This window comes from Esox lucius, chromosome 5 (genome assembly GCF_011004845.1).
Source record: "Esox lucius isolate fEsoLuc1 chromosome 5, fEsoLuc1.pri, whole genome shotgun sequence".
Classification (NCBI taxonomy): Eukaryota; Metazoa; Chordata; class Actinopteri; order Esociformes; family Esocidae; genus Esox; species Esox lucius.
Window position 1 is genome coordinate 3,671,880 of NC_047573.1, and position 15,638 is coordinate 3,687,517.

Sequence of the window (15,638 nt, forward strand, 5' to 3'; positions counted from 1 at the left end):
GAAGAAGGTGGCCTGGTCTGATGAATCACGTTTCCTTTTACATCACGTGGATGGCCGGGTGTGTGTGCATCGCTTACCTGGAGAACACATGGCACCAGGATGCACTATGGGAAGGAGGCAAGCCAGTGGAGGCAGTGTGATGTTTTGGACAATGTTCTGCTGGGAAACCTTGGGTCCTGCCATTCATGTGGATGTTACTTTGACACGTACCACCTACCTGAGCATTGTTGCAGACCATGTGCACCCTTTCATGATAACAGTATTCCCTGATGGCATTGGCCTCTTTCAGATACCACAGCACACCTTCAGAGGTCTAGTGGAGTCCACGCCTCGAAGGGTCAGGGCTGTTTTGGTGGCAAAAGGACAGAACTACACAATATTATGCAGGTGGTCATAATGTTATGACCGATTGGTGTATATATAAATAGATTTTAAAAAGGAAGCGCGAAAGACAGAGGGGAAAATGGAGGAGAGACAGACAGACTGTCAAAAACAGCTTAATATAGCCACCTTCACACAACTCTTTTGTCAAACACACACTCTTATTCCACATCCTGTACACGTAATGTGGTTTGTTTAAGGTGGAGGTCAGTTTGTTTCTTTCCACACGTGTGTGTTTGTGTGCTTATGTCAGGGGTGTGGCCTATCTGCCAGGATTGGAAGATAAACAGATTAGCCTGTCAGACTGCAGAGAAGGTGTGTGTGTGTGTGTGTGTGTGTGTGTGTATGTTTTCTATATATTGCCCAGATATCCCCAGTGCTTTCATCAGTGCAGGCCAGAAAGAGTATCTCCTGTGTTCTGACTGTCTGGACCACGACAGAGCAGCATAAAGTACTGAGCATAACTATACAGATGAAGAGAAGGGATGAAGATTGGGAAAAATAGAGCGGGATGGAGAGGAGGAGAAAGAAAAATGAGAGAAAGACAGGAGGAGAGTAAGAGAGTGTGAGGAAAGAGCAAGAGAGAGGTAAGTGGAGAGATAGTGGGGGGAGAGCTAAAAGACTTGAAGAGGGGTGAGGAAGACCCATTACAACCCAGTGGAAAGGATTATAGCATTCCAGTCGTCTGGTGAAGACTCCGTTTTATGTGACTGTGTGACTTAGTGTGTCTGTGATTTTCTGTCTTTAGGTAGGTCTGAGGTGAGAACTGCTGAGTTTGACTGGGAATTGTGTGATTCACCATGGGAAATGAGGCGGCTATGAGAATGGGAGACCCTTTTGGAAGCCGTGAAATTCCCTTTGTCGGATCTGGTTGATCGTGGGGAGCCCCAGGGGGAGACAGACAATAACATCCCACTGACTCTGACGTAACTGATTTACCCTAACCTGACTGGTTCATTCTAGGGAGCGCTTCACTGTGCCTCTGAGGTCTGACACTGTGTTAAAGTGGACATCTGAAGGACCAGGCGGTAAACATCAGCCCTCTAATGGGCTTCTGTACCATGTTATGTCATCCTGTTTCATAACTCCCCTGTGTCGAGGCAGGTGTTCACAGATCTCTCCTCGGGGTGACCCAGTAATGCCATGGTTTTGATCTATTCCAGAGCTAGAACACCCGATTCACCTACCACAACCATAGAAATCACTGGATCAGTTGAACCGTACAGTAGAGCTGCTCCCCCTTCTCACAGATGTAATCATTGCTCAACCAACCAGCGGAGTTACCTTAATGTGTCCTACCAAAAGTGGAGGAACCACTCATGGACTTTGCTTTGGCTTAACCAATGACAGGCCAAAACAGAGTTAGAGGCTGTCCAACCACTGTCCAAGGCAGACCGTTGCAGGTGTCACTGACTTTAACCCTTTAGACCAGGAATTCTCAGATAAGACAGAACCAATCAGCATTTAGGATCAGCCCAACAGAAAACAAAATTAATCTCCTCCCCATCTCATTCGGTTTGGCATGTCCACAGAAAGGACCACGAACCCAGGTGTCCAGTGACGCGTGGGCTGACACTAACATGAGAGACGGAACAGACACTTGTAGAGATTAATGACAAGGTGTGACTGTGGTGCCACTGTCGTTCAATAAACAATTACGGTCACAAAAGATCGACAGCTCTCCTGGAAGAGGAGCACCCGATTAGATGTGTGCAGTAAAATCACGTCACTCAAACCTGAGAGGAGTGTGCGTATAATGTGTGTATAAAAAAGAAAGACTCATGACAGGGAACAAAAGAAGGTAGAGGTAGACAGAAAGAGAGAATTAGGAGAGCAGATGAGCCGTCCTTGGATATTGGTTTTAGGTCGCTGAAACAGAATAAATGTTAGTAGCTATGATGACGACTACAAGGACTTGTGCAACGACAGAACAACAGGCTTGTTTGTTTCCATGGAAGCAGCACCCTCAGCATTCCATTGTGACTGACAGGCATCTCAACCAATCATAGGACAGACAGTGGTTGCAGTGGTATCACAGAGCGGCGAAGGCCACAGGAGGGTTTTAATCAGTGAACAACAACAGACAAACCCGGGTTCTGTGGTGGTATCAACAGAGTCCAAATAGTGTTTGCTGGTAATCAGTCATTGCATCTGAAGCATCCATTGCCTTTGTTAAACCAGCCTGAAATTAGGTAAATCATTTCCTTAATTTAGGGTCTGGGCCCTGTTCCAACGCAGACTCAGTCCTCTGGGTCATCTCTGGTCCGACGCTAGAGGTCGTTCCCAGCTCTGCGCCCGGTGCACACTCCCCGTCATGGACTTAAAAGCCTTGCATGGGCTGAAGTGAGTGTCCATCAACCAGAAGTCCACGACAGGAAGTGTGCACGTGTATAGGAGGAGGCAGAGCTCAACCATAACCTCTGACCTGAACCTGCAGGCTGGTGACAGACGGACTGTTTCACCAACCCGGTCAGCGTACTGGACCAGGGCCTCGGTGGACATTCATTTCCTGGTTTGAGAGCGGCCTGTGGTTCCACCATGCACAGAAAGGAGGCGCCACACCCTGCAGCCCTGTGCCGCTTCACACACAGCACAGTGCAGAACAGTCTCCCCTTCAGACACAGGCAAGGAGCAGTGCATGCTGGGAAAGAGCTACCGCAGCGCCAAAGCATGGGACAAGGCAGGAGAAAGAGGAGGAGAAATTGCGGAGGAGAGAGGTTGAAAGTAAATAAAGAGAGGCATACAGGGTGGGGGAGGGAAAGAGAGGGGAAGTAAAGAGAGGGGTAAAGACAAAACGGGGGACAAGCACTCGTCATCCAGTGTGGACAGACGTCTCTCTCTCTAATCTCTAAAGTGCTGACATTTGTCCTGCCTAAACACTGAGTGTCTTGTTACACGCTGACATTACCAGACGGCTCTCTGTGTGTGTGTGTGTGTGTGGGGTGTAATTTGATCTACACATGGCTACTCTGACCCACAGTGTTAAACACTGCAGCGGCCCGTTTGATCCTTCCAAACACGCGTTGTCGTCCACGGCTCGGGACCCTTTACAGTACAGATAACAGGAGGGCGCGTCTCGGCCAGGTCAAGGGTCACACCGTCTGGGCAGGAGACCTACACAGAGGCGGGGGAAGGCGGGGGAAGGCGGGCGCGTCGCGGTGCTGTGCTACAGGGTCCATATCTGTCTGGGTGCGTCGGGCCTAGTACACGCAGGCCTCATCCAAATCCACAGTCTTCCGGACTACGGGAATTTGTTCTCTGCGCGGATCAAGCCGTCCACATGTTAAAGGCAACCAAGTCGAATGGTTTCAGAACAGCGTAGCTGAGTCACGATTGTGCGTCGGAGTGTCGCGTCAATGCCGTTTGATTTAGGATCGAAGGTCGCCCTGCTGTGCTTACACCCTGTGTCCTGGGGTGTATTTCTGTAGGTATGGAGATGGCATGTCAACCTGCAGGAACCTGTTCAGCCACACCTTTAGGTTACAGAGGAGATTGTAAAGATCACACACCAGGTTTCACAATCTTCGTTGATCTATGTGAGGAGGCCAACACACTAGAATGTTTAAACGCCCTAAACCCATTCCCCTCTGACAGACACCTCGGCTAACAACGTTCTGGAGGGGTTTTATTACCAATCCAGTGAAATCTGGTGGAAATGTATACACCTAAATGTAGTGTTTGGTGCTTGGCCAGTCTCCTGTCTGGCTGAATGGGTGATGGGGGGGTGAGTCGAGGCTGTACTCATATCCCCCACGGCGTCCTATTTCACTTCCTGGGAGGCACCCTTGCCATTTAGGACGGAGCCGGTGACTTTGGTTAAGCACTTAAATCTCCAATAAAAATCAAAAACCGGAGACACTTCGGACGTGCTCCCCCACCGACAGCATTACAAAAGAACAGACACCCTCCCACGTTCCCGGAAGGACAGAGAAAGAGAGAGAGAGAGAAACAAAAGAGGTGGGGGGGAGGGGGTACAGAGGGTAGAGTACATGGTGCAGTTATCAGACCAGGCCTTGGTTCAAACATACGCATGCTGCTCGGAACACGCCCCCATACCTGCCAGAAGTCCTGCGGAGGGGGAGGGGGGGTCGGGACGGGGGGAGGCAGTTTAGGGATGGGGGGGTAGGCAAGGGGTAGTAAAGGAGGACAGAGTGGGGAGATTGGTCAGAGCAGGGGGAGGAAGACGGAGCAATCCATGGGGCATGTTGGAGAGGAAAGGTGGAGAGAATGGAAGGGTTACTGGTTATACGGAGAGAAGATTGCCACAGCATGGCTAGATTACACAGGTTACATGAACTTCAACTCTGTTACATGGGTGACAGCAACACAGCGTTACAACAACCTTATAATATTACAGTGGGACAGCGACTGACAGTACAATAGAGGGAAAGAGGCTAGGACAGGGAGAGACAGACAGACAGACAGGGAGAGACAGACAGACAGACAGGGAGAGACAGACAGACAGACAGGGAGAGACAGACAGACAGACAGGGAGAGACAGACAGACAGACAGACAGACACAGAGAGGCAGAGAGACAGACAGACAGGGTGAGAGAGGCAGAGATACAGACAGAGAGAGAGACAGACAAGGAGAGAGAAGCAGAGAGAGAGTGAGAGACAGAGAGAGAGACAGACAGACAGACAGAGTGAGAGAGAGACAGACAGAGTCAGAGAGACGGGAGACCAATAAACCTGGAGACAGTGTATGAGTAACGCTTAATGGAACATCATTGTGTTTAAACAACAAACACAGGAGACCCAAGTATAATCCATTTCAACAGCATTGAATGAGTAACATTGAAATAGAAACAAATAATATCCAGAAAAAAAAATTATCAAGAAATGTGAACACAATATTCTGAAGGATTAGCAAATGAGAAAGAGAACAAAAGAACTGAGGATATCCAGTGACACAGCTTCCAGAGCGTCAGACCAGTGCGTCAGACCAGTGTGTCAGACCAGTGCGTCAGACCAGTGCGTCAGACCAGTGCGTCAGACCAGTGCGTCAGACCAGTGCGTCAGACCGGCCAACGGGAGGGAAGAATGAAAACACACACCTTGCACACACGCTCGCACGCTAAGGGTCAGGGACCACGATCATCACTCTGTACTCTGTGGCCCAGTTGAAGTCTATAAAGCACGGAGTGCCAGTTGGGGGGAGCAGAGATGACAGGGGCGAACCACTACTTCAGTTACCGACATTCAAGTGGCATTTCCATTTTTAACGGATCCAAAATTCACTCTCACAGAACATTCGATCTAAACAGTGAGAGACAGACGTGTTTTCAGTTAATATGTAGCAAGAGACGGGGAAGTGGCACAATTTAACTCTGATATTTCCCCTCAGACCAGCAGTTGTGGACAGAAAGCTTGAGACCCGTGTGAAAAACAGCCAGGAAGGAGGAGTCGTGCATTTAGAACACTGGGGGGAGGGGGGAGGGGGGGGTTGGCTGCCTTTAGCTGGGAAAACCTGTCTCCTGAACACCTCATTCATCTTTGTTATAGCTCATTACATAAACATGTCAGCCAATGGAATCATGTTTCTCACACCACAAGCGTACAACAATGTGACCAAGGGCGAGCAAACGAGGGACACCCAAGCCCAGTCAAACCAACCAGAATGCTAACGCTCAGAGACAGGACGATGACAGGTGGAGCATTAAAGCTGGCGGAGTGGTTCAGCGATTCAGCAGAAGTGCTCACAAGACGTTTTGCAATAGTAAAGCCCTGTACTCTTTATTAAACCCCAGGTTTTCTTACTGCATGCACATCAACCAACTGATTTAAGGGCAGCTGTAATGGGATTTGTGTGCAGCCACAGAAAATGTGTGTTACCATGTGTGAGAAGCAGAAATCCTCACAAGGATCTTAAACCATGGCTAATCTGGCAACATGAGGATTTTCCCGTCCTGGTTATTTTAGGCTCCCACTAAAGATCACAGGAAGGGTTATGACTGGGTTAAGATTCAAGGTTAGGGGCTAAGTTTAGATTTAGGGTCACAAGTAGACCAAATGGGAATATGTGTCTTGGTCACCACAAAGTCCTCACAAGTGTGTGTGTATTAGTGTGTGTGTAAATCTCTCTCTCAATGTCTTTACTCTTTTCATATGTCCATACTCTTGTCACAAAAGACCATGGTGGCATATGTAATAAAACAACCATGAGGAGAGCAAACTGCTGTGTGTTCATTAAGCACACACTGTCCCAGGCCAAAATCTGACTCTGGATCAAAACACACGAATGTGCAAACATGTCCTATACGAGGACTCATCCAGAAAAACGGAAAACACACGTTTTGTAAATGTATGTACCTAACACAGGGGCGTCAGGATCTGTCTAGAAGAAACCTAAAGGAGTGTGTGCGTGTGTCCGTCCACAAAGGATTCTGGGACACACTCCTGCTATGAGTTTGTGTCACCATGGCTACGTAAACCACACCATGTGTGTCCCAAATGGGAGCCTAAGCCTCGCGCAGTGCACTCCGTCAAAACTTGCTAGGGTCAAAAGGAGGGCGGTGTCTTCGGGTGCCGTTCGGGAGTGGACCCAAAGACACTTTCCTTTCACTAATACCTGATAAACAGAGAGAGAGAAAACACAGCTCGGATATCCATCCGCCAGCACTGATGCTGGGTCGTGTTTTCAATTTATGGGATGTCCACCACACAGAGACGGAGGGTTATTTAAAATACCTACTGACATTTGAATAGCCTGCAGGGCAGGGGGACAGGGTTATGTAGTTGTCTGTCCTGTTTTTGTTAAGCACAGGGTGGACATCAGAAAATGCAAAGGAGTAGAGTGTATTTACATGAACGAGACATGTTGCCAGATTTGTGTCGAAGAGTAAAATGAATACAGTGCAAACAGGTGAAAATCCCCCCGCCCCCGAAAAACACAGCAACGGCGTTGTTCAGCAGCTGATCATGCGTTTTCAGACACACTGACTTGTCATTCTTGCTCACCATCACTCACCGCTGTCAGTGAATTGTCTAGTTTTACCTCAGCGCTACAGACAAGCCACACGTAACGCACAGACATCATGAGACGCAAACCTGGCAATTAGCTGCTCTCGGGTTGACATTTAGACATGTCGAGAAGCCTGCACGGTGCGTTGTGTGTGGGCACGCGATTGGTAATGAGCCCCAAAAACGAAGTAATCCAAGCTGAGCAGCGACTGCCTAACAGGTAGCCCAGGGAGTTTATTAAGACCAGGGCAGAGCGCTTCAGGTGGCAGAGCTTCGACCGTGGACGAGTAAGTCAGCAAGAATTAAACATAAGTGTATTATAAATGTATAGAAAATGATAGCAATTACCAAAACATTTCAAATATAATTCACACGATCATTGATGTATTTGAAATACATTAAGAATATATTGTAAGTGAAAAATGTTAAAACGCCATTTCCAGGCATGTATTATAGAAACACTAAAACATGATATAAGTGGGGCCATTTCACCACACTTAAGAACACATATCACCATTTAAAAAGTACAGTAATAATACTATTTAGTGTGCTAAAGTTCATCTTAAGGGTGCCCAATATAATACACTCATCCATACAAATCCCCCTAAAAGAGCAAGCAACAACAAGAAATTGATTCCTATTGGTTGGGGAGACCTAGAGCAGCCAGACTTGGGCGAGATTGACTACATTACCTTTTAAGGCCACATCGTTCATTAATATATTATCCTTATTTTAGACCAGCGCTAGCACTTTCCCTGTGGAACATTCGAGCAAGCATCCACGTACCAACCCATCCTTCAGGGTTAGTTCAGGGGCAGGATAAATACTAGTCCCTTTAGCTGACATTGCAATCCTCGAGTCCTGGTCAGAGTCACTGGGAAATGTCAGGGGGAACCACATTCATATTTTCGTTGACAACATGTAGAACATGTTATTTTAAAATGCAATCAGAACAAAGTCGAAAATCAAATCTTCAGCTGTTAGAAATATGTATTTCATTACCTCGTGAGTTAGCATCCTTTTACAGATTGGTTTTGCTTGGACAAGCAAAAAATAGCTGCTTGGCAACCTGGAGAGTGAGTTATCCAATCAGCGTGGAAGCCACTGTTCTCCTCCTCATTACGGATATTCCATATTTCAAGACTTGCATGAAAGTCGGTACAGCAAAGGGGGGTGTAAAGTGACAAGGGTCCTTCCCCCAAGTGAACATTTTGGATTGGATCAGGTCCCAGATCTTATTCATTATATAGTAGAAAAAAGAAAAAAGGTCAAACTGATCCTGGACGAGCGACGGGATGCTTTGTAAGAGATTTGGGCTAGCCTTTGGTTGGCAAGCATCGATGTCTCTATCCTTTAAGCTCGCTAGACAGCCTGTGAGAAAGAAAATCACCCTCATCAGGCCTGGTGATGCGGCGAAAGGCGAATGTCAAAGACATTTAGGTGAGCGACGGAAGACGTATTGTGGGAGAGGAACATTGGATCAGAGGACGGGGAAGGATCTAGGATTGCGGCCGTCTGAGCGTACATCAGCAGCATTCTGAATGCGTGTTGATATTATTATATTTGCCAATTTGGGCTTTTCTGAAATCCTGTTAGTTTAGGATAGGGAGTGTCACTCAGAAACAGCAGTGTCTTGGCCTGGGTATGTTTTTTATTTAATAATATTTAATTCAAACGGGCCTTACTGGCATAGGAAGCATGTGTTCATATTGCCAAAGCAGTAGTTACAGCATGAATGGCAAGGAGGGCAATAAACAGATCAAAAGTGGTGATGTTTACAGAGTCTGTGCTTCACTGGTTGCCCGTTTCTCATCCATTCTTGCTGCTGTGATGGCACACGAAGATAGATCTTTGATTTCTGGGTTTGTGTGATAAGTGACAAATGGGTGCATCTCTAATGTACTCATACATTAGGCAGGTTAGTAATGGCAGCTCAATTTCCACTTGTTTTCGTGGCAGCATGCAAAGTCTGTCTTGCAGGAGCCAGGTCTGCCGATTTGGCCTGTCAAGATAACAAGGTCTGATCCACTGAGTCTGTACATAGTACAGGCTTTTCTCAAGCTCACTGTTGATGGCGAGGTATAATTCCAATTTACTCAGATGTTTCGGTTGATTCTTCCCTATAACACTTTTTGTTCTTCAGATGTAAATCGGGCCTATCTTTGTTGCTCTTCTGCAAATCTGCGGGGTCAGACCCCAGGACCCGCGGATTAAAAGGGTTTCAGTAGGTGAGGGCTTTGTTACATGAAGGTTTCCAGATTTGCTTCCATTCAGGTGATTGTAGTTAAAGTTAGAAATCCATTATTTTAGATGTTAATAATAAGCAAGTATAGCACTAATTCTTCTCTACAGTCATTGCTGCTCAAAAATGATATTTTAAAACAGGCCTACTGACCTTCCTATACACCTCAAAGGCAAACTGTGATATTTAGGAGCAATTACAGTAAGTAGGCACTTCACTGCTTACTGTTTCTAAATGTTATCTGGGCTGCGATATTTACAGTACAACTTATCCTCTGGATAGGTATATAAAAGTAACTGAATACATTTTATTTCATCTCGATAAACCGTGTCTTTTAATACCCAATTAAGACTCACTTTCATCTTTCAAGCAGCTTAAAGTACATTTTGGGGAGAAAGAATGTAATCAGGCAGAAGAAAATACAACGTGTAAAAAATTTAAAAAAAAGCATGAAAGAAAATGTCCCCCAGAAAGCAATGTATGAAATGGAGACCAGGCGAATAAGACAGTCCACTGCAGGTCTGAGAGCTGGGCCTAAAATACCTCATGAAAGCCTCTAAGGAGGGGAAATTGGGGTTTTATCGAACCATGCCCGAGTTCCAAATGACACCCTAGTCCCAATATAGTACACTTGTTTCAACCATAAACCAATGGGATGATGGTGCACAATAAGCGCACAAAAAGAACCAATAGGTTGATATTTGGGACTCATTCCCAGGTTGTGAAAGACATGGAAGAGAGTCGTGGGCAGATGTCATTCAGCTACACTTTAACAATACTGTAGACGGTTTGCCTTCTCTCCCACCCACCTCCCTCCACCCACACTCCCTGCCTAACCCACACACCCACCCACCCACCCACACATCGCAGCTTACCTTTCCATCGTAGCGCTTCACCTGGAACTGATCCAAACCCAGATCTGAAAGAAAGAGAGAGAGAGAGAGAAAGAGAGAGAGAGAAGGGAACGGATAGAGAAATGGAGACAGAGAGAGATACAGACCGATTAAGACACATAAAAAGAAATGCACTCCAAAAGTTCAAAAGATTACAGCAGACAGTAGCGTTTCTGAAAGTACACCAAGCCAGGGCTACAAAGTGTGAAGGAGACAGAGAGACGGTGATAATTCCAGGCAGCGATAGAGAGCTGGAGGTCCTTGAAAGCCATAGAGGGAGCAAGCAGAACGGTGCTTGTGTGTACGAGAGATACAGAAACTTGAACTCTGACCACATTACATCTAACAATAGTCTGTCTGTAGGTCTGTAGGGCAGGAGTGTGTCTGTAGGTCTGTAGGGCAGGTGTGTGTCTGTAGGTCTGTAGGGCAGGTGTGTGTCTGTAGGTCTGTAGGGCAGGAGTGTGTCTGTAGGTCTGTAGGGCAGGTGTGTGTCTGCAGGTCTGTAGGGCAGGTGTGTGTCTGCAGGTCTGTAGGGCAGGTGTGTGTCTGCAGGTCTGTAGGGCAGGTGTGTGTCTGCAGGTCTGTAGGGCAGGTGTGTGTCTGTAGGTCTGTAGGGCAGGTGTGTGTCTGCAGGTCTGTAGGGCAGGTGTGTGTCTGCAGGTCTGTAGGGCAGGTGTGTGTCTGTAGGGCAGGTGTGTGTCTGTAGGGCAGGTGTGTGTCTGCAGGTCTGTAGGGCAGGTGTGTGTCTGCAGGTCTGTAGGGCAGGTGTGTGTCTGTAGGTCTGTAGGGCAGGTGTGTGTCTGCAGGTCTGTAGGGCAGGTGTGTGTCTGTAGGTCTGTAGGGCAGGTGTGTGTCTGCAGGTCTGTAGGGCAGGTGTGTGTCTGCAGGTCTGTAGGGCAGGTGTGTGTCTGCAGGTCTGTAGGGCAGGTGTGTGTCTGTAGGGCAGGTGTGTGTCTGTAGGGCAGGTGTGTGTCTGTAGGGCAGGTGTGTGTCTGTAGGGCAGGTGTGTGTCTGTAGGGCTATAGGGCAGGAGTGTGTCTGTAGGTCTATAGGGCAGGAGTGTGTCTGAAGGTCTATAGGGCAGGAGTGTGTCTGTAGGGCAGGTTTGTGTCTGTAGGTCTATAGGGCAGGAGTGTGTCTGTAGGTCTGTAGAGCAGGAGTGTGTCTGTACAGTAGGAATGTATCTTTACAGCAGGAGTGTGTCTGTAAAGTAGGAATGTATCTTTACGACAGGTGTCTGTACAGTAGGAATGTATCTTTACAGCAGGTCTGTAGGTGTGTCTGTAGGTCGGTAGGGCAGGAGTGTGTCTGTAGGGCAGGAGTGTGTCTGCAAAGTAGAAATGTACCTTTACAACAGGAGTGTGTCTATACAGTAGGAATGCATCTTTACGGCAGTAGTGGGTCTGTAGAGTAGGAATGTATATTTACAGCAGGAGTGTGTCTATACATCAGGAATGTATATTTACGGCAGGAGTGGGTCTAAATAGTAGGAATGTATCTTTACGGCAGGAGTGGGTCTGTACAGTAAGAATGTATCTTTACGGCAGGAGTGTGTCTGTACAGTAGGAATGTATATTTACGGCAGGAGTGGGTCTGTACAGTAAGAATGTATCTTTACGGCAGGAGTGGGTCTGTACAGTAGGAATGGCAGGCGGCAGGTGAACAGCAGGCAAAATAGTGCACTATACAGACGCTAGTTTTTTTTGGGTGGGAGCTAGTTAAGCTCAATGGCCATTGAAATGAATTAACAGGGTTTCACTTCTCGCAGTGCATTCGGCTGTGTGTCATTACAATGTAACAGTGGGGAATCACTGACTTGCCACAGATTAACAACCACCATTAACAAGCCATTTCCAGTTTCCAGAAGATCCTTCAAATAAACGCCATCATCGTTCAGCATTGATTCTACTGTTCATTAATCAGCTGTGGATCACTTTGCTGGATGCCGAGAATGCTGATGAGTTGATGATTTACATAAACCCCTCTGAACAAATTGTTACAGTACCAGCTTCTCATAAACCACCACTAACGCATGTTTATACAACCCGCACAGAACATTCATGAGCATATTTAAGCTTCTGGATGACACGGTCTGCAAACACAGCGTTTCTGAAATTCAGGTTCACAAACCAGCACTAGTCGATGGAATAATACCCAATGATCAGTTGCGTATAACCCATGGAAAAGTCCACAAACTTGTTCCTGGAGATCTACACTCCTGTCTTTGTCATGCAAAATAGATCGATTGTCTACACCCCAATTCGGATCATTCCCTATATAAGGCAGTTCTCCAGGCTAGTTGAAATGAGCAAAGGTGAACCAAACCAAGCACACCCTCCAGTCCAGGTTGATGGATTAGATGGTCAGGTGAGGACCACGTGTGTCACAGTAAATCAATCTCATGACGCCACTTACTACAGCGCACAGTGGATAAGAACCGGAAAGAACTACTGACAGTGTCGTCTGGACCCATGAATAATACATGAGGCCTTCTTCTATATTCCTCTCTTCATCCCAACTTTCATCTGCTGTTGTCGTGGCGACACTCCTTCCCCCTCCTCCCTCCCTCATTCACTCAAGCCCCTTTCATATCTCTTCTCTCCCTTGCCTTTTCTCTCCACCCAACTCCCCTTTCATCTCGGTTTTCACCTCCCAACTCCCATTCCTCATTCCCAAACCTTTTTCTTTTAATTTCTGTCCTTTCTCCTCTCACTCACTCCAAACCCTTTCCACCTCCACTTTCATTCCTTTATCTCTCTGGATCTATCCCCCTTATATCTCTGTTCTCTTCCTCAGTTCAGGAGGCCATGACCTGACCCCGTTTTCACTGGTTGTCCTTCCCTTCCCTTACACTCTATAACCTCGCTCCCTCCCTCCGTCCGTACCTCCCTCCCTCCGTCCGTACCTCCGTACCTCCCTCCTTCCCTCCGTACCTCCCTCCCTCCCTCCGTACCTCCCTCTGACTAAGACCACAGAAAAATGTGTGTTACCACTGCCAAAACAAGTTATCCAGCACCTGATATTCTGGTATATTTTCAAGCACATAGCCAAGCGATTTAGATGGCACAATGATTCACTACACTATAAACGGCTTGTTTTCTCAAAACGTTCTGCTGAAACACTTTTAGAAATACATACCGCTTCATTCAACAATGGCTTAAAGAGTATTACTAGTATGACATACCTAGATATTTACAGTAAATCCTGAATGTGGACCTTGACATAATCTCCCTCCCTCTCTCTCTCTCCAGTCCCATTCTTCCCCCCGGTTGAATAAAGGTGAAATAACACAGAAACGTCTCCTTCTCACACATCAAAGAGCAGATAACAGGCTCTTTAGGACAGCAGCTTCTCCGAAGGAGAAAGAATGTCCCTGAGCTCCTCTCAGCTCCTCTCTTCAATAGGCTAAAGAGCGACAACAGGCATCCTACACACTAGTGTGTAACACTATGGGGCTCTGGGCAAAGCAGTGTGTAATGTAGGGAATAGAAGGCCATTTGGAACAAGCATAATATCAGTGTGATGAGCAAGCCGGGTTTAAAGTGGTGTGTGTGTGTACTGCTATGTAGCTGTGGCAAGGGGAGTTATGATGAATCGGCACAACTTAAAATATTCTTATTCTCATTAAGCTGAACTCAAGTCTTTCAAGGCTGAACATTCAACTGCTGTAAAGGTAAGAATCATAACTCAATATATACTTAATGTATATACACTGCATACATTTACCTTGACCTCAAGTCATAGAAGATTTGGGTTTATTCAAATGTCCTAAGAGTTAAGAATGTGCTCCACAGTTGGTTTGAGATGTAAAGGATGGAAACACTGAAGAGGTGCATTTCTGGGCATGTTCTGAAGGACGTCACTGATGTGTTGTGTGGAGGACCTCCAGATCTGAACGCTGTCCAGTAGAAGAAGAGCTACTGGCTAAGCAGTGTGACATCCGCAACGCAAAAACATTGCATCATTTGGATGCGCCACTGATTCTGTCATTTTCCCCTTGGGGTCATTTATAATGAAACTGCAATGGTGGAAAAGCATGTGTGTGTGTGTGTGTGTGTGTGTGTGTGTGTGTGTGTGTGTGCGCGAGCAGTGGATATAAAAAGTCTACACACCCCTGTTAAACTCCTAAAAATCATAACCCAGAGTCAAAAATATCCTTTCAAAACAGCCCCACTTTTACTGATTTGCTACAAGGACTTCACCAGCATAGTGGTTAACACAGAGAAATTCTCATTAAGATTAAATAAAGGTAGCTAACAGATTGTCTCAGTCCAGTAGAACTCCAGTCAGACTGCTTCAATATACCTTTTAACACAGTCACCAATCACTATTGACCACAAGTCAACACACACCCACTACATTTCCTGGGAAGTATTCAAATATGCAGCAAATGGAATAGGACTGAAACAGGAATCCAACTACCTGAACATAATTGTATTCTCGAAAATGAATTTAAAAAAATTGCATAATAAAATGTAATTGTTTTTATTGTAATTAATTAGAATTAAAGGACTGCATTGTTTTAGGACCCGAGACAGGTATTTCACTACTTCCTGTATAGTCTGATATACTGTTGATGTGTCAAATAAAGTGAAATAAAAAAACTGCTTGCTTTTGTTATCCACTGCAAAATGTTTTGCTCTTTGAAGGCGAGATCCAAATAGACCAATTGAATGTGTAGCCTAATAAATAGAGAGTTTACTGTTGCTTTATCATTTATTCATGCATAGGGAATTATTTATCCAGGGGCTAAAGAAACTCAGTCTTCCAGAAAACCACAAAGGATCTCAGTGGTGTGCAACGGACATGGAAAACCTGATACAGGTCACAAGCATTTTGACTCCTCGGCTCTCCGTCAGTTAGCTAGATACATTTTTGGAAAACTACATATAAACTTTGTGGATCATCCTTTACGAAAACCGTTATATCCTAATCCGTCCTAATAATTACTTCAGGACAGACCATGAAACCAGTTTTAAACCGTAGCACAACTACGTAAATGCTGTCTATAGCAATAAACAGTAGCACTACTACATAAATGCTGTCTATAGCAGTAAACATTAGCAATGATGTCTATAGCAATAAACAGTAGCACTACTATGTAAATACTGTCTATAGCAGTGAACATTTGCAATGTAAATGCTGTCCATAGCAATAAA

At 46.0% G+C, this 15,638-nt stretch overlaps 1 protein-coding gene across 4 annotated transcripts in view; it reads right to left on the reverse strand.

Annotated features, from left to right (window-relative positions):
• Positions 1–15,638, reverse strand: part of micu1 (mitochondrial calcium uptake 1) — a 60,965-nt gene that overhangs the window by 20,687 nt on the left and 24,640 nt on the right. For 2 of the 4 annotated variants that reach the window (XM_020046723.3, XM_013134025.4), the window contains exons 5-6: positions 10,462–10,505; positions 4,438–4,449 (exon numbers count right to left, since the gene is read on the reverse strand). In XM_020046723.3, coding sequence (XP_019902282.2) covers positions 4,438–4,449; positions 10,462–10,505 — 56 coding nt within the window. The remainder of the gene's footprint in view (positions 1–4,437; positions 4,450–10,461; positions 10,506–15,638) is intronic. The other 2 variants (XM_020046725.3, XM_020046724.3) reach the window with 1 other exon arrangement.